At 42.8% G+C, this 24,006-nt stretch overlaps 1 protein-coding gene across 1 annotated transcript; it reads left to right on the top strand.

Annotated features, from left to right (window-relative positions):
* LOC123992588 (solute carrier family 25 member 36-A-like) lies at nucleotides 1–22,657 on the top strand. Its single transcript, XM_046293844.1, has 7 exons — nucleotides 1–443; nucleotides 4,699–4,863; nucleotides 8,137–8,214; nucleotides 16,710–16,810; nucleotides 18,712–18,778; nucleotides 18,901–19,184; nucleotides 19,378–22,657. The coding sequence occupies exons 1-7, from the start codon at nucleotides 403–405 to the stop codon at nucleotides 19,569–19,571; spliced, it is 930 nt and encodes a 309-aa protein (XP_046149800.1). The 5' UTR covers nucleotides 1–402; the 3' UTR covers nucleotides 19,572–22,657.
* The last annotated feature ends 1,349 nt before the right edge of the window (nucleotides 22,658–24,006 follow it).

The following is a 24,006-nucleotide window of genomic DNA, read 5'->3' as shown; positions in this document are numbered from 1 at the left end:
TTTCGATGAAAACCATTCTGTCATGTTGCTGTAACGTTCAGTGTGGCACGGCTTGGCGGCGAGGAATGTAACAATCATGCGAAACATATGTCGGGTTATAAGTATATCACAACGGTTTTTATTTATTCACTAGAAAAATACATCCACTATGGCAAAATAGTTTCCCTGTTAACACAGAACAGCCGCAAAGTCACTGTCGAGACCGCGAGGTTTTTAATCGGGGGAGGGCAACTATTAGCTTGTGAAGCTAACGTTACATATACTCGTTTTTGCTAGCAACTGACCTCTACCAAAACACGGCGCATTGGACTAGTGATCAATAAGTTACAAATTCCTCATCGTCAGCCCTCCTACCAACCCAAAGTGGTGCCCTGCGTACGGGTCCTGTGAATATGAGACAGAATGAGTCAGAGAGATACCCTGGTTCATCTGTTTGCTGGAGGGTGAGTATCATGGCTAATCGCTTGCTAGTAATACAGTCCACTGTAACAGTACTTAACATAATGGAATAGAAGATAAAGCTAGCTAGTAAACAATACAATTCAAATATGTATAGTTAGCTAGTTATCTATTAGTTGCTGTTAGTCTGGACTCCTTCCTGATGATGTGCCTGTAACACATGTTTTGCTAGCTTGTTAACTAGCTAATATTAGCTAGCTAAATTCAATGTCATATCTGACCCTGTCTGGTTTTGGTAGGACCGTTTATTTTGCGGCGTTATGTAGAAGTTTTGCGCCCAAATCAACATGGCCAGCTGTTCTATTGTATACGAGTTTTTATATTGCTATTCTCTAAATACTAACCTGATATATTGTCAAACTATTAGCCATAATCCAGGCACGTGCGCTCGGATGCCATTGTTTTGACCTTATTTCACATTCTAACGTTAGCTAATCTTAACGTTTCCTGTCATCCCTTACTATCAAATGATTTAGCTACTCGTGCAACTAATGCACCATTAACGCTCAAAAGAGGACGTCTAATATTATGGTAAGCTGTAAACTATCCGTTTTCTCTCACTGAGGTATAAGTATTATATCTCATAGTGGCATCTGATCAAGATGCGGCGTCAGAACCAAAACAAATGTTCTCCAAGGTCGTGCCATGGCCAGCTATACATTACCTGAACCGCCGCAGCCGATGGGGAACTCTTCTCTAATTAAACCTATACAGCCCAAGGTTGTACTGGTAAGTAGTCATGATGCCCACACTGCCCGTGTCACATTGAAGCGTGACTGATGAATGAATACTAGACCATTGAAGCGAGCCATGACTGATGGTATGAATACTAGACCAAGATGTGCTCATAAGGAGCCTAACGTTACCATTAAATGTTAATTAAGGTCCAAGCTATATGTTATTTTCAGATGTACACTTGCTTTGGCAGCCAAAACAACCAAATACTCGACCTAAACATAAATTGATTCTAAATTGCCATACGGTTCTACAAACTTAAATCCCTCTACTTTCATATCACATCAAAATAATTCCACAAATGCGAAATACACACTTACTGTTCACTGTTTCAACCGGCTTTATCACAGTTGCAGCCAAAAGTATTCTTCAGTGACAGCACATTTCTGGCAGCCTTATTCTGTTTCACCCAGGTGTTTGGAGCATGCACAATCGCGAATTAGCACAGGCGGTCCTTCTGTCTTCCGTAAACACGCGCTGTAACATCGAGATATGGTAGTGTGGGAACACAAACCCTATAAAGGTATCAATTCAACCTTTTGTTTTTAGAAAATTATTTCTCTTTGATATGAAAGAAAAGATAAGATCCGTATGCTTCTAAAACCGTACCGCAAGCGATGTGTGTTATTGTTCAGACCTAGCCCCAGGGCTCTTATAACAACATTTCCACATACAGAAGACTCTTCCAATGACTGTTATGTGTAATGGAACTTGAACTCAGTCATGATCAAGGGCTAGATGAGGATTTTATTTATAAATAACTGCAACATACAAGGGCTGTATGGTCAATAGAGTGAAACAACAGATGAGATGCTTTCAAGATTATGTGGAAGATTTCAGGACTCACATTTCAGCTGGGACGCTGTTGTGTGTGAAGGTGCATGTCAAGCTTGAGGCTGCAGGGCAAGAAGCATTCCTGTAGAAACACGGTAGTTAGGAAAAACTCCCTAGAAAGGCCTAAACCTAGGAAGAAACCAGGCTATGAGGGGTGGCCTGTCCTCTTCTGGCTGTGCCGGGTGGAGAATTATAACATGGCCAAGATGTTCAAATGTTCATAAATGACCAGCATGGTCAAATAATAGTAATCACAGTGGTTGTCGAGGGTGCAACAGGTCAGCATGGCCATGTGGACTGGGGACAGCAAGGAGTCATCGTGCCAGGTAGTCTTCAGGCATGGTCCTAGGGCTCAGGTCCTGAGAGAGAGAGACTTAAATTCACACAGGACACCGGATACATAACTTCCCTGGCCACTTTGCCAAGCACAGCCCCCACACCACGACATGAGTGAACCATTCTGGAAGGAATAGAGGTAATCGTTAGTTTATGATGGGCAGTAGCCTAATCTACAGGGCTGGGTTTTTCTGCTTCCTAGCCAACTAAACTCCGCAATTTCCAATGGAGTTGATATGTGACTAGACTGGAGTCCCGACTTTGCATAAACAGATTTCAACGCCCAAAGAATAGCCTGCATTTACACAGGACAATGTCCTGGGTGCTGAAATGTGTAGTTTTTAATATAAACGTAATGTCTGGAATTTCAGTCAGTCAGTCCACACTAGTCACTGCTCAACTCCATCGTAAATGGTTGAGTTTAATTGGCTAGCCCCTTCCCCTGTAACTGTGTCATGCGGGTTCGCCATAACATTCGGTTGCGTCTCCAATCGTTTTCGATCTTTTTACTGGCATCATAATAAAAACACAAGTTTGTTTCATTACGCATGGCAGACATATAGCGAAAAAGGCCTAGACATGTTCTCCTTTTCTTTCAAAATAACATCAGTAGCTTGACATAGGACTACTGGAAGAGATAGTTTAGCACTGCACCCTCCCATTGTTTACCTTTGCTAATGTCCTCCATGGTGCTCATGCTCTGTCGCATGTGTAGACATGCGCAGTCCACATGTGCCAGGCGTGCATGTTTAGCAGGTGGGCTTCCCTCCGTCTTTTTACTGTGGCCATCTCCCTCAATAGAAGTATGGATTAATGATCAACCACCGTATCTGTCATTTACTGGGGTTTGGCTGAAAAGATTCCCTCATATCTTTTTAAAATGATTTTGTAAAAAATATTTTATGATACAACACAGGGCAATTTCTCAGGGCTAGGTTATAAACACATACTTTCTACTTGCCATATTGCCCCCAAAGGATTTGTGGAATGTAGCCTTCTTATTTCAAATCATCCCACTTCCATTGCGGTCAAAACCATGTTGTATTCATGAGTTTATATGAAGAAGCTTAGACATAGACATTTGTGGATGTATGATAGTATTTCTGGTAGCCTGGTCATTTGTGTGCTTTTGGAAAGCATTAGGTCAAATTAGGTGTGTGAAGGGTACCTGCACAAAGTGTTTGTTATTGCATTTATTAATTCCAGACGAGAACAGTTTTTCCCCCAGACGGGGCATTACTGTGCTGACTCTCCAAAGCCAAGCCTTGCCTCGTCCCCACACTGCCCCACAAGCCTTTCCTCATCCCCACACTGCCCCACAAGCCTCTCCTAGTCCCCACACTGCCCCACAAGCCTCTCCTAGTCCCCACACTGCCCCACAAGCCTCTCCTAGTCCCCACACTGCCCCACAAGCCTCGCCTCGTCCCCACACTGCCCCACAAGCCTCTCCTAGTCCCCACACTGCCCCACAAGCCTCTCCTAGTCCCCACACTGCCCCACAAGCCTCTCCTAGTCCCGACACTGCCCCACAAGCCTCTTCTAGTCCCCACACTGCCCCACAAGCCTCTCCTAGTCCCCACACTGCCCCACGAGCCTCCCCTAGTCTCCACACTGCCCCACGAGCCTCTCCTAGTTCCCACACTACTCCACAAGCCTCCCCTAGTCTCCACACTGCTCAACAAGCCTCCCTAGTCTCCACACTGCACCACACTGCTCAACAAGCCTCCCTAGTCTCCACACTGCACCACACTGCTCAACAAGCCTCCCCTAGTCTCCACACTGCCCCACACTGCTCCACAAGCCTCACCTAGTCCCCACACTGCTCCACAAGCCTCCCCTAGTCCCCACACTGCTCCACAAGCCTCCCCTAGTCTCCACACTGCTCCACAAGCCTCCCCTAGTCTCCACACTGCTCCACAAGCCTCCCCTAGTCTCCACACTGCTCCACAAGCCTCCCCTAGTCTCCACACTGCTCCACAAGCCTCCCCTAGTCTCCACACTGCTCCACAAGCCTCCCCTAGTCTCCACACTGCTCCACAAGCCTCCCCTAGTCTCCACACTGCCCCACACTGCTCAACAAGCCTCCCCTAGTCTCCACACTGCTCCACAAGCCTCCCCTAGTCTCCACACTGCCCCACACTGCTCAACAAGCCTCCCTTAGTCTCCACAAGCCGCAGATCTTCTGGATTCCATCCACAGTGTATTTCTGTAATGGAATCAGCACAGCCAGTTTGTCTGCTGCTTTTCTTGAGCAGCTGAGTGATATGTGCTGCCACTTCAGAAAATCCCTATTTTCTTCCCCACTGTGTTCTCTCTCCCCCTTTCCTCCTCTAGGTGTGGGGGAACGGTAGGAGCCATCCTGACCTGTCCCCTGGAGGTGGTGAAGACCAGACTACAGTCATCCCACATCACACTCTACGTGTCTGAGGTGCAGCTCAGTACCGTCAATGTGCCCAGCGTAGCACGCATGTCCCCTCCAGGACCTTTGCACTGCCTCAAGTGGGTATTATATTCAGCCTGCACAACTTGATTTTCTAGCATTGTCATTAGGGCTGGGCGATATGACGATTTATATCGTGGGAAGATATAGAAAACCATCTTATCGTTTCATATTATGCTCTGTTTATTTCGTTGTGTCGCAAATCAAGCACTTTACGGCAATATTTTTTGTCAATTGGACGATGCTTTACGTTCTTCCACACGGAAATTTGCAACACGAACAAACATGGAGGAGAGTGAATGTGGCACGGAGACACGTTGCTCGTACCTAAAAGAGGGGCTACTTCTATTGCATTGACGTGGTTTGGGTATGAGTCTGACACGGACCAGAAAACTGTCCTCTGCCAAATATGCCGCAGGCTGGTTCTGACAACAGGCTAAAACACCACTAACCTCTTTTACCACCTATGCAAGAATTACGTGAAACTGTACGAAGAGTGTCTGGATGAGACTCCAAAAAGTACAGTCTAGTGCTCAAAACAAACCACTGACTCAGACGTTCCAAGAGGCTTTTGCCCGCGGCACACCATATGGCAAAGAATCATGCAGATGGAAGGAGAGAACAGCTGCCGTTACAATATACATCTGCTAGATATGGCCCCAAGTTACACAGTTTCGCGAGTTGGTGCTAACACTCGACCCAGGTTACCAAATGAGAATTGATATGACACCTATTAATGCCAAAATGACATGCAAAACAGGCACGCCCCCAAAAATATATATATTTTAGGCGGAAATAAATTTTTGTTTGCAAGTATAGTTTAAGTGTTTTCTATTTACCTTTTTTAGATTTTATACATTAATATTTTGTTACGTGCTTAATTTAAAATTTGTACAAGGGTTCTAAATAAGAGGAGAAATAATCAAATATGAGTAAGTACCTTTTTTATTTGTTGAGTATAATTCAAATGTAATAAGAAATAGGCCTTTGCATGTGGTCATTTTAATTAAACTATTTATTAATTGAGTTTACAGAAAATGTGCTATATCGTGATATGTACAGTCGAAGTCGGAAGTTTACATACACCTTAGTTAAATACGTTTAACTCAGTTTTTTCACAATTCCTGACATTCAATCCAAGTAAAAATGCTTAGGTCTTAGGTCAGTTAGGATCACCAATTTATTATGAGAATGTGAAATGTCAGAATAATAGTAGTGATTTATTTCAGCTTTTATTTCTTTCATCGCATTCCCAGTGGGTCAAACATTTACAAACACTCAATTAGTATTTGGTAGCATTGCCTTTTAAATTAGTATTTGGTAGCATTGCCTTTTAAATTGTTTTGACTTGGGTCAAATGTTTCAGGTAGCCTTCCACAAGCTTCCCACAATGAGTTGGGTGAATTTTGTCCCATTCCTCCTGACAGCTGAAACTGAGTCAGGTTTGTAGGCCTCATTGCTCACACTTGCTTTTTCAGTTCTGCCCAAAAATGTTCTATAGGATTGAGGTCAGGGCTTTGTGATGGCCACTCCAATACTCTGACTTTGTTGTCCTTAAGCCATTTTGCCATAAGTTTGGAAGTATGCTCGGGTTCATTGTCCATTTGGAAGACCCATTTGCGACCAAGCTTTAACTTCCTGACTGATGTGGATATATTGAAGAAACATCTGACAATTTTCCTGTCTTGTGATGCCATCTATTTTGTGAAGTGCACCAGTCCCTCCTGCAGCAAAGTATCCCCACAACATGATTCTGCCACCCCCGTGCTTCACGGTTGGGATGGTGTTCTTTGGTTTGCAAGCCTCCCCCTTTTTCCTCCAAACATAACGATGGTCATTATGGCCAAAAAGTATGATCTTTGTCCGCATGTGCAGTTGCAAACTGTAGTCTGGCTTTTTTTTATGGCGGTTTTGGAGCAGTGGCTTCTTTCTTGCTGAGCAGTCTTTCAGGTTATGTCGATATAGGACTCGTTTTACAGTGGATATAGATACTTGTGAAGATGCTGGAGGAAACATCTACAAAAGATCCTTTGTTGTTCTGGAATTGATTTGCACTTTTCGCACCAAAGTACGTTCATCTCTAGGAGACAGAACGCGTCTCCTTCCTGAACGGTGTGATGGCTGAGTGGTCCCGTGGTGTTTATACTTGCGTACTATTGTTTGTACAGGTGAACGTGGTACCTTCAGGCATTTGGAAATTGCTCCCAAGGATGAACCAGACTTGTAGAGGTCTATTTTAAAAAATAATCTGAGGTCGTGGCTGTTTTTTTGGGGGGTTTTTCCATGATGTCAAGCAAAGATGCACTGAGTTTGAAGGTAGGCCTTGAAATGGATCCACAGGTATACCTCCAATTGACACAAATGATGTCAATTAGCCTAATAGAAGCTTCTAAAGTGAAATAATTTTCTGGAATTTTCCAAGTAGTTTAAAAGGCACAGTCAACTTAGTATATGTGCACTTCTAACCCATTGGAATTGTGATACAGTGAGTTATAAGTGAATTAATCTGTCTGTAAACAATTGTTGGAAAAATTACTGCACATGCTACATGCACACAGTAGATGTCCTAACCGACTTGCCAAAACTATAGTTTGTTAACAACAAATTAGTGGAGTGGTTGAAAAACAAGTTTTCATGACTCCAACCTCCAACCAATGTACATAAACCTCCGACTTCAACTGTATGTATCTTTATCGGGATAAGAAATTTCGGCCATATCGCCCAGCCCTAATTGTCATCGTAACATAGACTATCAGCTCACAAGATCAAACAGGCATAGGCCTATATTCCAATGTCTAGTTATGTTTGTTAACCATCAAACTGTACAAATACAATACTCTATGCTTGTGTTATTGGTTTTGATAGTTTGGGATGTATTACTGTCATTTGCCCTTTGCACATTAAACTTCACAGTAAACAGTCCTAAGTAGCCTAATATGTAGAAGTCTCAAGAAACCAGAGTGAAAATGAGCTGGTGTATTTTGGGTGTTTACACGCCCTCCGCTCTACCCCCTGTCCTCTTGTGGGGTTTGGCAGCAGGATCCCTCCCTCCTCACGAAACCCCATGTTGTTTGCTCAGGCTCATGTCTACTCTGCAGGCAGTGCCATCTCTCTCCCCTACCTTCAGGGAAAGGCCTGTCTGGGGATCTGTAGCATACCTCAGCAGCAGGATGTATCACGTCGTATCCAACTACAATCATACTTCATGTTACAACCCAGCAAGGCTTTCAGCAGACCCTTTTCCTAGTTCATTGTTATGAACTCCACTGACGTTTAAGTGAAAATAATGTGAATATTTGTGAGTGGTGGGTAAGATGTGTTTTTGTCTTCAGGTTGATTCTTGAGAAAGAAGGAGCCCGCTCTCTGTTCAGGGGCCTGGGGCCTAATCTAGTGGGTGTGGCCCCCTCCAGGTAAGCACCCAACATTACTTAAAACATTTTAGATTAATTAAATTATATTATTGTATGATAATTTCATATTTCAGGCTAAACAATATAATTAACCACGTTTCCATCCAAACATTTCATGCAGAGTTACCTGACGCATAAAAAGTCTTCATTTCTAAACGGTTCACCTGATATGGATGAAAATAACCTCAAATTAAAGCTGACAGTCTACACTTTAACCTTTTAGCAATTGTATAATTTCAAATTGAAAGTGCTGGAGTACGAAGCCAAAACAACCAAAAATTTGACACTAACCCAATACTTTTAGAGCTAAATTACCGGTAGCGTATGTGTGCTCTACGCAGTATCTGCCCTATGGTTGCAAAGCTACCGGTAATTTACTAAAGTTACTTGAATCTTAACATAATCTAACGTAACTTTGGTAATTGATTCTTGAATAACTGTTAAAATAAATATCATATTAGGGCTGTTGGTTGACCAAGATTATTTTAGTTGCTCAATCGCAGATCTAAAAATGAATGATTTGCACCTGTCTCAGAGGACTAATCCATTGAGGAGGCAGCGGGGATGCCACAGTCCAAGAAGGAGTGTGGCTAAGATGCATAATGCACATCTCTCCTGAATGTGCTCTCTTCCGCTATTTCGTGCCCGTTCATTGGTTCATAACTTTGTGTGAATTGTTTGCCCTTGATTGTTAGTCTATCAATTCTCCATTACATAGATCACCAATAGTAGCCTACTTTTACCATTAATTCACATAATTGTTTACAGTCATTTCTGTTCATGCATTCAATATATTATTACAGTTTACTGTTCTCATTGTCGGAGTGGGCACCTTGTTTGCAGAACTCACAACCTATGCTACACTTGTGAGGAATATGTTTTGGTTTATTTCATTCCATTTGAGTTTTGTCAATTTATTAATTGTCTTTTGTTTGGAGAGCTCCTGTCAATGTTGAGGAAGGACACGCACCTGATTACGCATATAGGCTACCTGGCCTGTGAGCAAATGTAGGCCTATAAACCTGATCCAGTGGAAACGTCATAAAATACCTGATTTACTTCTCATCCCTTGAACAAATACCCCACAGCTGTGTCTGTCCTGACTGGCATGTTAGGTCATTGCCAACTCGTGCTAGCGAGGCTATGGCATAGAAGTCACTTTTAGATTTGTATAATTTTCATTTAGAAATAATTCAAATTCACTACATGACAATTATTTTGAGGTATACTTTGTATTATAAATTAAATGAAACTGTTCCACGAACATGTGCATATGAAAATCATAACTGGCACGCAGATCGGTAGACATGGTCATATTAATTGGCACTCCAAATGGAAAAGGATGCCAACCCCTGGAGTAGCAGGTTATTTTTCCTGTGGTTGATCGCTAGCTCCCTCTTGAGTCATTTGTCTTATTATTTAGTCAAACAGCATGCTCAAAGCATCAGAGAAGTTCCGTGTATATATAAACTCAGCAAAAAAAAATGTCAATTTTCCTTGTCTTTCAAAGATAATTCATTAAAATACAAATAACTTCACAGATCTTCATTGTAAAGGGTTTAACCTAGCGGAACCCCTCGACAACATTCCGCTGAAAAGGCAGTGCGCGAAATATGTAACTTTTACACATTAACATGTCCAATACAGCAAATGAAAGATAAACATCTTGTTAAAAACCTCTTAAGGCTAGGGGGCACTATTTTCATTTTTGGAAAAAATAACGTTCCCAAAGTAAACGGGCTATTTTTCAGGACCAGATGCTAGAATATGCATATAATTGACAGCTTAGGATATAAAACACTCAAGTTTCCAAAACTGTAAAAATATTGTCTGAGTATAACAGAACTGATATTGCAGGCGAAAGCCTGAGAAAAATCCCATCAGGAAGTGGCTCTTATTTTGAAACCCCTGTGTTCCTATGCATCCCTATTGCCCATTGAAAGGGATATCAACCAGATTCCTTTTTCTATGGCTTCCCTAATGTGTCTACAGTCAATAGACATAGTTTCAGGCTTTTATTTTGAAAAATGAGCATGAACGACAACATTGCGTCAGTGGTCAGGTGGTGGCTCTCAGAGTGATTTGTGTGTAATAAACAAAGGCGGCCATTGTTCCTCTCGCTCCTACTGAAAAGCCAATTGTCCCGGTTGATATATTATCTAATAGATATTTGAAAAACACCTTGAGGATTGATTATAAAAAACGTTTGCCATGTTTCTGTCGATATTATGGATCGTGACTGCAATTTCCGGTGGATTTCTTAATGAAACGTGGACAAGAAATGGAGGTATTTGGGCTATAAAAATCATCTTTATAGAACAAAAGGAACATTTGCTGTCTAACTGGGAATCTCGTGAGTGAAAACATCCGAAGCTCATCAAAGGTAAACAATTTAATTGGATTGCTTTTCTGATTTTCGTGACCAAGCTTCCTGCTGCTAGCTGGACATAATGCTATGCTAGGCTATCGATAAACTTATACAAATGCTTGTCTTGCTTTGGCTGTAAAAGCATGATTTCAAAATCTGAGATGACAGGGTGATTAACAAAAGGCTAAGCTGTGTTTCACTATATTTCACTTGTGATTTCATGAATATGAATATTTTTTTAGTAAGATTTTTTTTTGTCCGTTGCGTTATGCTAATTAGTGTCAGTTGATGACAATACTCCCGGATCCAGGAGGGGTAGTTTCAAGAGGATAATCTACCCATCGTGTCCGATTTCAAAAATGCTTTACAACGAAAGCACCACATATGATAGTTAGGTCAGAGCCAAGTCAAAAAAACAGCCATTTTTCCAGCCAAAGATAGGAGTCACAAAAAGCAGAAATATAGGTAAAATGATTCACTAACCTTTGATGATCTTCATCAGATGACACTTATAGTATATCATGTTACACAATACATGTATGTTTTGTTCGATAATATGGGTATTTATATCCAAAAATCTGTTTACATTGGCGCCTTACGTGCAGTAATGTTTTGATTCCAAAACATGCGGTGATTTGCAGAAATAGTCATAATAAACATTGATACAAGTGTTATTCACAGAATTAAAGATGGACTTCTCCTTAATGCAACCGCTGTGTCAGATTTCAAAAAAGCATAATCTGAGAACGGCGCTCAGAACCCAGAACAGCCAGAGGAATATCCACCATTTGAGTCCACAAAGTTAGAAATAACACCATAAATATTCACTTTGATGATCTTCCACAATGCACTCCCAGGAATCCCAGGTCGACAATAAATGACTGATTTGTTCCATAAAGTCTGACATTTATGTCCAAATAGCCACTTGTTGTTAGCGTGTTCAGCCCAGTAATCCATCTTCATGAGGCGCAGGCATTTCATCCAGACAAAAAAATTGAAAAGTTCCGTTAGTCCTTTAGAAACATGTCAAACGATGTATGCAATCAATCTTTAGGATGTTTTTAACCTCTTGCGACGAGCAAACCCGTATCCGGGAGCGTAATCATAGCCTCAAATGCATTAGCATAACGCAACGGACATAAATGCATACCCCTAGAAACTTTTCCTAATCATGAAAATCGCAAATGAAATAAATATATTCAAACACCAGCTTAGCCTTTTGTTAACAACACTGTCATCTCAGATTTTCAAAATATGCGTTTACAGCCAACGCTAGACAAGCATTTGTCATAGTTTATCATGGCAGGAGGCAACATTTTCACCAAAAATAAGAAAAGCAGATGCTTTCAGATGCTTTGACTCAGGAGACAGTTAGATAGCAAATGTTTTCCAAAAATATTATTTTTGTAGGCGAAATAGCTCCCGTTTCTTCATCATGCATGGCTGAGAAATCGACCGGAAAATGCTACAAATATAACGCCAAACTTTTTTCAAAATTTGCTCCATAATATAGACAGAAACACGGCAAACGTGGTTTAGGATCCATCCTCAAGGTGTTTTTAACATATATATACGATAATATATCGAGGCAATTAGTTTCTCATAAGAAGCGATTGGAAAAATGGCTACCTCAGTATTTTACGCAAGGTTTTCTGCGGGAGACACCATGTGACCACATACCATATATGGTCCCTTACAGCCATTCTTCAATGGAAATGCCTAAAAAGACGTCACAATGCTGTAGACACCTTGGGGAATACGTGGAAAACGTAAGCTCATTTGTAGCTCATTCACAGCCATATAAGGAGTCATTGGCATGAGGCGGTTGGATTTTTATCTGGGTCTCGCCTGGAACATCAGTTCTGTGGCACTCACAAACAATATCTTTGCAGTTTTGGAAACGTCAGTGTCTTTTCAAAGCTGTCTATATGCATAGTCTAGCATATTTTCGCGACAAAATATCTTATAAAGTATAATATAAAGTCAAGAGAAGAAAAGGCCTAGGAGGAGAGATCACTAGAAATGATTCGGTTGACGGTTTTGTGTGGATTAATTGTCAGAGTAGAGGACCTTGTGCATTTCAGGTAAAATAACACCCATGTTTATCTCAGGACAAATTAGCTGGCAACAGCAAGCTTGCTATAAATTGGCTTTTTACTTGTCCACAAATTAATGTAATTGGTTCAGAGTTTGTTTTGATATTTTAACCTACGTGTTGTGATCGCGTTTGGTGTGGGGGGACAAAATACATTTATACACGATGGCGCACCTGCGCAGCCAGTTTGGGTTCCGTGTTAGACTGGACAAACAGCACTAATGCACTGCATCAGGCTGTCCATCCCACAGTCTTAATGCTGTTACATAACACTGTCGGTCACTGTGGAGGATAAAGGAGAGAACAACCAAACTAGGGTTTCTGAGTGAGCGAGAGAAGCCGATCACAGCTACAATGATCAGGGCTCAGTGGCACTGTACTGTAGCCAGCCAGTGAGCTAACCATCTGTAGGAGTGGGAGAAAATATTTGTTGCTAAATTGCTACTAATGCTAATTAGCCCCGGGCCTGCTGATGATGATATGTCTAAGTGGTAGCTAATGGTAGGGGCTAGCTAATGCTATGTCTAACAAGAGCTTGTGCTAGTGTATGTGGGGTGCTTTGTTGACACATAGACGAGGGTAGACGAGTCAAATTGATGTAACACGAAATGCACTACATGGCCAAAGGTATGTAGACACCACTTCAAATATGTGGATTCAGCTATTTCAGTCACACCCACTGCTGACAGTTGTATAAAATCGAGCACACAGTCATCCAATTTCCATAGACAAACATTGGCAGTAGAATGGCCTGTACTGAAGCTCAGTGACTTTCAACGTAGCACCGTCATACGATGCCACCTTTCCATCAAGTCAGTTTGTAATATTTCTTACCCTGCTACAGCTGCCCCGTCAACTGTAAGTGCTGTTATTGTGAAGTGGAAATGTCTAGGAGCAACAGCGGCTCAGCAGCAAAGTGGTAGGACACACAAACTCATCGACTGTCCTTAGTTGCAACACTCGCTACTGATTTAATTATATATTTTTAATCCAAACTGCCTCTGGAAGCACAGTCAGCAAAAGAACAGTTCATCGGGAGCTTCATGAAATGGGTTTCCATGGCAGCCAAACACAATCCTCAGATCACCATGCGCAATGCCAAGCGTCGGCTGGAGTGGTGTAAAGCTCACCACCATTGTACTCCATATTAATGCCCATGATTTTGGAATGCGATATTAGACGAGCAGGTGTCCACAAAATGTTGGTCAAGTGTGTGTGTGTGTGTGTGTGTGTGTGTGTGTGTATAGCCTAGGCTAGACACACACAGTCTTGTACAGCTAACCTTGTAGGGACACACATTTCAGTTCCATTCAAAGTCCTATTTTCCTAACTCTTACCTTAACCCAAAAATGTAACCTTAAACTTAACTCTAAACCCAGCTTTTAAAAAAGTTATATAAGCTTTTATTTTTGTTTAAGAAAATCTAAATGGTTGGTATTGCTGATTCTATATATGATCATGAGTCATAATGCCCGATGAGAGCACCATCAAAAATAACACTGGATTTTCTTCAATGAAAACACGATTACTCAATGTGCGCTTGAAATCAATATGTAAACATGGCTCAGACATAGTATAGGCCTATGCTATAATACTTTCTTACAAACAGAAAAATATGGGCACTTGTGTGACTGTGTAGCACATACTTCTCATCATGATTTCTCATCTCTCAGTCTGGGGAAATGTGATGGGCTGTAGCCCTGGAGGTCCATCCATCAATAGTAAGCACAACACAGGGTGTGTTGGCTAATTCATTGACAACTTCAGCTTTGGCTTCTTACTGTGAATTTGGAAAGTATTCAGACCCCTTGACTTTTGTAGCATTACAGCCTTATTCTAAAATTGATGAGGATCTTTTTTTTTTTTTAATCAATCTACACCCCATAATGACAAAGCAAAAAAGGTATTTAGGAATGTTTGCTAATTTATAATTTACGTACGTTTTCAGACCCTTTGCAATGAGATTTGAAATTGAGCTCAGGTGCATCCTGTTTCCATTGATCATCCTTGAGTTGTTTCTACAACTTGATTGAAGTCCACCTTTGGTAAATTCAATTGATTGGACATGATTTGGAAAGTCACACACCTGTCTATATAGGGTCCCAAGGTTGACAGTGCATGTCACAGCAAAAACCAAGCCATTATGTCGAAGGCATTGTCTGTAAAGATCTGAGACAGGATTATGTTGAGGCACAGATCTGGGGAAGGATACCAAAACACCTCCATTCTTGAATGGAATGTCCGCCCAGCCAAACTGAGCAATCGGGGGAGAAGGGCCTTGGTCAGGGAGGTGACAAAGAATCCGATGGTCACTGACAGAGCTCCAGAGTTCCTCTGTGGAGATCGGAGAACCTTCCAGAAAGACAACCATCTCTGCAGCACTCCACCAATCAGGCCTTTATGGTAGAGTGGCCAGACATAAGGTACTGCTTAGTAAAAGGCACATGCCATCCCACTTGGTTTGCCAAAAGGCACCTAAAGACTCTCAGAGCATGAGAAGCACGATTCTCTGGTCTGATGAAACCAAGCTTGAACTCTTTGGCCTGAATGCCAAGTGTCACATCGGGAGGAAACCTGGCACCATCCCTACTGTGAAGCATGGTGGTGGCAGCATAATTCTGTGGGGATATTTTCCAGAGGCTAGGACTGGGAGACTAGTCAGGATCAAAGGAAAGATGAACGGAACAAAGTACGGAGATCCTTGATGAAAACCTGCTCCAGAGTACTGAGGACCCCAGACTGGGTCAAAGGTTCACGTTCCGACAGGACAACGACCCTAAGCACACAGCCAAGACAACGCAGGAGTGGCTTCGGGACAAGTCTCTGAATGTCCTTGAATGGCCCAGCCTGGACTTGAACCCGATTGAACATCTCTGGACAGACCTGAAAATAACTGTGCAGCAATGCTCCCCATCCAACCTGACAGAGTTTGAGAAGATCTGCAGAGAATAATGGGAGAAACTCCCCAAATACAGGTGTGTCAAGCTTGTAGCATCATACCCAAGAAGACTTGAGGCTGTAATTGCTGACTAAGGTGCCTCAAAAGTAATGAGTAAAGGGTCTGAATACTTATATAAGTGTGATATTTCCATTTTTTTATTTGTAATAATAATATATAATATATGCCATTTAGCAGACGCTTTTATCCAAAGCGACTTACAGTCATGTGTGCAAACCGTATGGGTGGTTTTGCTTTGTAATTTTGGGATAAACCTTTTGCTTTGTAATTTTGGGATATTGTGTGTAGATTGTGGCTGGAGAACTTTCACGAGGTGCTGAAACCTACTATTCTTCTCAACCACCGAGAATGGTTCATATCCACCGCCATTAACATACCGATCACTCTTGTCATTTCTGTTGCCCGATCAGAATCGACTGTGAATAGCTACTTGAATGCAGAGGGGAGACAAAGTTGTTCTTTTGCATTTCCGTCTTGCTCCGCTTGTTGGAATACTGAGGTTATGTTGTGAAAGTTTAAGATATTGGCAGCTGCATAAGCTATTGTTGATCAGTGGCCAAATATTTTTATTGTTTTATCCACAACTCTGTCCATTGCTGTTGTAATCTATTGAGAAACCAACATTTTCCCAAAGTGTAGATTTTAAACGTTGATAGAGAATCCTCCTGATTTATCGACCCTACCACTCGCCATCGTACAGAACTAGTTCCCGGCCCCGCCTCCAAAAAAAGGATTTTTAAATGCGTCATATTAAGACTCTAATTTGATTACAATGTGCGGATAGGCTCTGTTTCAACAGAATAGCCTGAAACAGATTTACTCCAGGCATACAACACAGCGTAGACATAGCATATAGACCTAGTGGTTTTTATGTTTTATATATATATTTTTAATGTATTCATTCGGGTTCACAGTGCGGACCGAACTGAAGTCCCCAATACCAAACGGTTCTGTATGAATACATGTACCTTCTACTGTATTCTGTAAGTTCCTTGGCAGGACAATGGTTTCCCCACCAGGGACGGTGAAGATGATGATTCCTGTGCTGTATGTTCTCATCCTGTCTCCTCCAGAGCCATCTATTTTGCTGCGTACTCCAGTGCCAAAGAGAGACTGAATGGAGTGTTTCAGCCGGACTCTACACAGGTCCACATGGTGTCTGCTGGCTTGGCAGGTAACCACACCAACCTCACCCACTTTCTAACACTATACCATGTAGTCTTTTTTTAAACGCTTTTATTTATAGATTTTTCATTAGTAGGTATACTTTTCAATCATCCATTTTTCTGTGAGTATTCAGTAAACTGTAGCTAGGCATTTTGGATGATAAGCTAACCTGGAGAGTCATGTGATGTGACTACTTCTAATGTGTTGGTCAGACATGCCAGAGAGCTGCACCTGACCGGTTCAGTGGTGGCAAGTCCAGTCAAACCCAGACTGATTAGTTCTGTAGAGGTCCCCTACCTTACCTTCCTATTCTAGGGTTAGGTTTCTATATTCTAGTCTCGTGCTACAGTATATCTGCCCAGCAGCTCTCAGCCTGTTGGTTCCTGTGACAGCTCCTCATATGACCTAATCCTCTAGCCGAGTGGCTAAACTAGTTTGACACGAGGCGTCCCTCTGTCTTTCCATCTGCATTTTGTTAGGACATTGTTGACTTTTCAAAGGCAAGGGAGTAGAATAGTCTATTTGTTGTTGAGGTTCTGTCTACAAACCCTTCTTCAAGACAAGTCTCAGTTAGGCCTAATATGATGCAAGAGCTCAAACCTAGGCCTCCTGTACACACACTGAATCATCTGTTTCCCCCTGGTCATTATGCACCTCTGCTTCAAAGTGACAACCCCATGTTAAACCTGGCATATCAGGCTGATGCAGGCAGAGCAACTCCCTGGCAGGCTGATGTAAGCAGTACTAGACATGGTAAAACCTTATTTTGGAAGATCGACTAAACAGCCTTCCTAGACGCAAGCTGGTTTCATACATGTTGGTGACATGAGATGTCCTGATGAAGGTCCACTGACTGGAAGCTCAGCCACAGTTAAAGACATTTGCATCTGACTGGAAGTATGCAGAGACCTTTTCCCTTTTTCTCCAGTTTTGCCTCCAGCAAAAGTATGTGGTAGATTCTACCTATTATCATAAAATTATATTGTAAAACTCCAACTTGTACAGTATTACACACACACACACTGGCCTTTTCTAGATGAGGAAATACATTCTCTAAATGATTATTTCTGTCCAGTGTCAGTGATCCTAGGAGCAATATGTTATGTAGCCTAGACTCCTGGCTTCTACCCTTTTAGAATTTAGGTCAGTCAAGCAAGCTGGGCTTTTAAAGAGCACTGCGTGTTTCTGTAATAGAGGACCGGGGAGGAATGTGATCCAGATCCCTCTAGGTGTTTTTGACAGGTTTACGTTAACACCCTTTCCCTCTGAGCAGCATGGCTCGGTCCTTCCACCAGTCAAATCAAGGCCCAAATACTCCCTCTAGTGGCCACTCCATGAGGTGCAGCTACCTGTAGAACCAGTAAGCCACAACAGGCTTCTTTCTCTCTGTGATGCAGGAGCTCAGGGAGGGGAATAGACTGGCTCTGGTATGAGACGGGTGTGCTGATAGGCTGGTGAGAAAAGAAGCCTGTTTGCCATTGGTAGAGAGTTGTGATACAGAGAGCTCATTGGTACATCGTAGATATGTGCTACAGAGAGTTGTGTAGCCAAGTGGCATCTGCAGAGCTAGGAATAACCCTGAGATCAGTGTCAACATGACTGCCAGGCTAAAGCAGTCGAACACTGAAATTACGGAAGTGTAACCTTACACACACTAACATGCTGTCACAACACAGATATCCTAGGCCTTGTCATACTGTGGTATGTTCATGAGCTTGTCTCTCTCTTAACGTGTTGACAAGGTTAACAGTTCTTCATTTCTGATGGTTTTACATTCCCTTTAGGGCTGATGCCCCAGAGAAGATTTGGACAGTGTTTTGTTCTGCAGATTGGTAGACAGACACTCCTGATGTTGGTGGTGTTTGTAAAGTTAAGTGTCTGAATCAGAGCTCTTGTCCTTCCTCTCAGGGTTCACAGCCATCACAGCTACCAACCCTATCTGGCTCATCAAGACTCGCATGCAGCTGGACTCCAGGTAAACACACATGTCTGAGTCAGTAGTGGCTATAGGTGGATTTAGGATGTGGTGTCGGTGTACAGCGCAGCGCCTCTGTCGCTTGTACCATTAGTAAATCCTTTTCCGCTTGCCTTTCATAGGAACCGCGGGGAGAAGCCCATGAATGCGTTTGAGTGTTTGCGGCGGGTGTACCAGACAGAAGGCCTGCGAGGGTTCTACCGGGGAATGTCAGCGTCCTACGCTGGAATCTCAGAGACTGTGATCCACTTTGTCATCTACGAGAGCATCAAGCGGCGCATCCTGGAGGCCAAGGCCACACAGCACATGGACGAGGAGTCATCCAAGGATGCCTCAGACTTTGTGGGGATGATGCTCGCCGCTGCCACCTCCAAGACCTGTGCCACATCCATTGCTTACCCCCACGGTGAGGTCGCACTGCATCCTGGGAGCAGGAGTGGAGGATGGGGGTTTATAGTCCGTCATGTGTTTGTAGTCCTTAGACTAGTTAAAACCTGTAGTTAGTATTGGTTCCAGTATGGAATCTAGTACTGGGAAAGTATTTATTTTAAATGTACCAGGAAATGAGCGTGCTCCTCTCCCTTTTCCCATCTTTACAGAAGTGATCCGGACCCGGCTACGGGAGGAAGGCACCAAGTACCGTTCCTTCTTCCAGACTCTGACCACGGTGCCCAAGGAAGAGGGCTACCGGGCGCTCTACCGCGGCCTCACCACCCACCTGGTGCGCCAGATCCCTAACACCGCCATCATGATGTGTACCTACGAACTAGTGGTCTACATGCTAAATGGTTAACCTTTGTCCCTTGACCTACGACCCCAGATTAAACCCTAGAGAGATGGGCCTACGCCCCACGTTGGACCAATGGCACAAAGAGACCCCCAAGAAACAGGAGAGGGACCAGGTACTCATCTCTCACACCCAGTCCCTCCATCCTGTCTAAAACTAAAGCAAATTGTCCCAAAAGCACCTTGTTTTGGGATGGGGTTGGGTTGTTTTCAGAGGTGCACGACACAGGAAGAGAGGTTGGTAGACAGGAAATCGCCATGTTTGTTTTGGGGATATGGTTTAAAGGGGTTTAAAAAGAAGCAGTGTCATTGAAAATGAGTTCTTAGGAGCCCTTTCTCCCTCATTTTCTTGCCCTCTCATATTGTCTCCTAAATAAGCTTCTTTACAAGAGCATAGCTTACTGGAGCAGGTACAGTGGGGAGAACACTCCAGCTATTTTAGTCTAACAATGCTAATCATTTCTCTGGTTTGTGTGTCAAGGGGGCAGTAGAGTAGAGGCTTGTTGAGTGCAGTGAGGTCTTAAGAATTGGGTTGAAGGTTTGAGCGAGGTGGATAGGGGACGTGCCTTGCCTTGCGTGACAACTTCAACTGACCGGTATAGATGCACAATAATGATGAGGAAGAGAAGCAAAGGTCAAACCAGCCCTTGTTTCTGGATCTCATTAAACCACAGATGGACCGCAGGCATTCAGAACCACACAATGCTGGTCGGGTCTGCTTTGCACTCAGGACCAAGCCTGGTCCCCTCCACCCCAGGTCAGCGAGCTCACAGGTCATCCCTACAGCCAGGTCTAACCTAACCGCTGGCTGGCTGGCTGGCCGGCCCCGACTAACACTAAGGCTTGAAACTCTGACTCATACAGCAGTCTTTACAGTGTTCTCTTTGTATGGATGTTCTGTAATGTGGGTGATGGTAAGAACCTTTTGACCCACTCCCTCATACCACCCAGACTGACCAGAATCATCCGCCATTTTAAACTACTTGAATGTTAATCAACACAAGGAATAACAAACGAAAGACTATGGGAGCATTGTCTCACATCAGATGGCAACTTTATGCATTTTCTCTCTTAGAATATTTACAGAGTTTACGAACTCAACACAATTCTGAAATCGTATAAATGTCTTCGTAACATTGTTGCATTTTTCTACCCAGTCATGGGAGTTTAAACTGTTTTTTGGGAGATTGGAGGGTGAACCTCAAGGGTTCCCCTCCTCCCCCCTTTGACATACAGTATTGTGTGATTCTTTCTGCACTTTTCTATAGACTCGCTGTGACCTCCAGTTGCATCTCTTCTATCCCTGCCTCAGAATCCACATGTTACCAATGAGACTATCCTTTGTCTGGTGTTCACTTTGGGAATAGATGGAATTCTCTTGTACGTGTGTGAAATGCTACACGATAAGGAGACCCTGTGTTGTCTATCCCCATACTTTATGCAGTATGTGTTTTTACAAGTTGACTACATTTGGAAAAAAAATAGTTTTTTGATGCCTTAAACAGAAAGATGCTTGCTGTCTACTTTCCACTCCCTTTATTTAGCTGTTATTTTCTGATTGTCATTTTGAAACTGTGAGAACTCAATGTTCACATTCAGTCTTGTGTAACCATAGAGATGACCTTACCTACTGACCTTTCCCCACTCACATGATATGAGCACGAAGAGCCTTCCCAGCACATGTAAGCATCACTGCAGCCATTCAGTCAAATATCCACAGGTCACACTAATGCTAGAAATAAGAATTAGGTTTATAACATGCTTACCGTTCCTTAAATGTGTTTGTGCACCCCCTCTTAAGTTGCACCTGTATTAGTCTCTGTCTCACTCGTCATAATTCATGATTTTAGAAACATTCTATTCTTACTGACTTTAAAATGTCAATACATTTACCATTTATTTCTATTGGGCACAAAATAATCTGAAACACAACCAAAACAAACAGCAAATGCATCCAACACATTTGTAGTCGTAATCATTGCGTGCTATGAATATGGGGCCAAATACTGAACATTTTACTACACCTAAGTGCATTTGTCCCAATACTTTTGGTCCCCTAAAATGGGGAGACTGCCAAAACAACGTGTCACTGTCCCAGTACTTGGAGCTCCCTGTATAATATTTTTTTTTTATTGATCCACGAGGGCCGTTTCTACACTGGGTCTGTGTGTGCTTATAACCAGAGACATTTGGTACTCTGTCCTTTCACATGGGTCTGTTCTCATCTTGTCCCTGAATGTCTATTGTGTGTTCGAGAGCGTGTTTCTGTTCCATATGATTCTTGTCCTGCCCTTTTTTTGTAGGTGTGTGTCAGAAGTATGCTCTCAGTCATTAATGGACTGTGTTTTTCCATTTGTTTCCTCTAATTTGTGTTTGCTCGTGAGGTCTTTGACCAGCCTCCTAGATGCGTGGCTGACTATGCATTCTTCTCACACCCCTGGTTTGGAAAACAAATTTCCATAAATGGGAAAGGGTGCTCAGGGCATTTGTGTGGTTTGATTGTTTCCAGAAAATGTCTAACTTTACCGGCAAGGAAAGAAACCGTTCACTGTTTTCATAACCAGCAGATGGCAGTATTGACTTCAGGTGCCTGCAGCAAACTACCAAGTCGCTTATAACAAACACACCCAAGTTTCCATTTGTATTAGTGGTATGTACGGGATACATGGCATACACCATCCAACTAAATGTTTACGTGCAGGTTCTTTCTTCAGTGCCACAAAGAAAATGGCTCCGTAAAATATTTGATCATAAGTATAATACAGGAAGGCACAATTTATAGTCCAATATGTGTTTGGGGGGGGGGGGGGGGGGCAGGTGTTTAAATAGTGCAGTATTTAGCGATCATAAGTGTGACAGTGAGTCAGTCCAGTTGAAGTGGTGCTAAAAGAATGACTGTCATGGGTCTACTGATGTTGACGTCAGCCAGACCCTGAACAGAGAAACAACCCTCCCACAGCTCCATACATGACATGTCCTTTCAGAGGAATTACCTTCACACAATACCCTCTACCACACGGTGGACGTCGAACAGCAGTGAGGTGCTCATTTGTCAAATTCTCTATCAATAAAGTCTACTTTCTTTCCATTCTTCATATGGTTGTCATTGATGTCACAGCAACAATGTATTGTAATGTTGAAAAGGGCAATGATCCTCCTCTCCCCAGTCCATACTAACACAGTACTTCAGTAGACTGATTTCCCCCCCCGCCTAGTCACTTTGGTTAGTTGACAATGGCCCCCAGGTCCATTCACAGGCCAGTGTGTTGTGACCACACCACAGCTCTGGGAAGACGAGATACCACCCAGCCATGTGCTGCTAACCTCGTTAGTGGTTCTGCCAGTTTTATTCCATGCCTGCCCTGACCACATTCACGGCTATTTAAAATGTGACTGACAGCTACCTACTTTGTGTGTCAGTGGAGGACGGCTCATAATGTCCATAACAGCGCAAATGGAATTGCATCAAACACCTGGAAACCATGTTTGATACCATTCCAGTAATTACCATGAGCGTGTCCTCCTAAATTAAGGTGCCACCAACCTCCTGTGGTGTGTGTCCTGTCTACAGGGCTGACTGAGGAGTCTACCCGTTGTTTAAAGATCATTAAAATAGGTCAAAGAAGTTTAGCTTTGAGAAGTCAAGAACTCATTCATTTGATCTGCCTTAGAGAACTTTTACACCACGCTCTGCAGAAGAAAATAACTAAACGAGTATACATTTCTTCATCTTCCCTCCATGCAAGACAACAGCCCTTCAACCGCTACATTCTCCCCCCCACCTCCAACCTACATGTCACTCACTACAGGATGAGAGGGAGGTAAAGGAGGGAGAAGAGTGAGAGGAATGTTGATAGGACATCATGGAGTGTGAATGCAGTAGAAGGGACAGGTGAGGGGAGATTACACCTTTCATTATGAAAGAGATGGAAAGAACAGCCATAAGAAAAAGGAGAGGAGAGTGCAGACAGTAATAATATGGATGATGGAAAGCTGCTTGGAGAGGGTGAGTAGTGGGGCGAAATAAATGGGTTGAGTAGGGAGAGGGGGAAGATTACGGAAAGGAGAGAGTCAATAGCCACCGTTGTAAGATTATACCCCAGTCAAATGGATAGACTAGAGCTGAATTGTAATCATAGCAGTGCAGATGCCACAACACACATCAAGAAACGGTGTATCAATGATAAGCCCCTTTTAAACAGGTCAAACAACTTCAGTTTTTATCCTGATTTGATCCTACGTTTCCGCGAGGGAGTAAATTCATTACGGAGTCGATATTCCAATACCTGGTTTTAGCCTCACGAATTGTGGTGTCCGGCGTCATGCCCCAAAACCGTTCTCATCCTTTCCTTCAAATCCTCGCTTCTCAACCTGAATTTCAGCACAAAAGCCTTCGCCTGAGATCCATGTGGTAGAACACCAGTTATGTACCCTTCTGGTAA

The sequence above is a fragment of the Oncorhynchus gorbuscha genome, linkage group LG13 (assembly GCF_021184085.1).
Source record: "Oncorhynchus gorbuscha isolate QuinsamMale2020 ecotype Even-year linkage group LG13, OgorEven_v1.0, whole genome shotgun sequence".
NCBI lineage: Eukaryota > Metazoa > Chordata > Actinopteri > Salmoniformes > Salmonidae > Oncorhynchus > Oncorhynchus gorbuscha.
The sequence above is the reverse complement of the archived record's forward strand: the minus strand, read 5'-3'. Positions and strand labels throughout refer to the sequence as shown.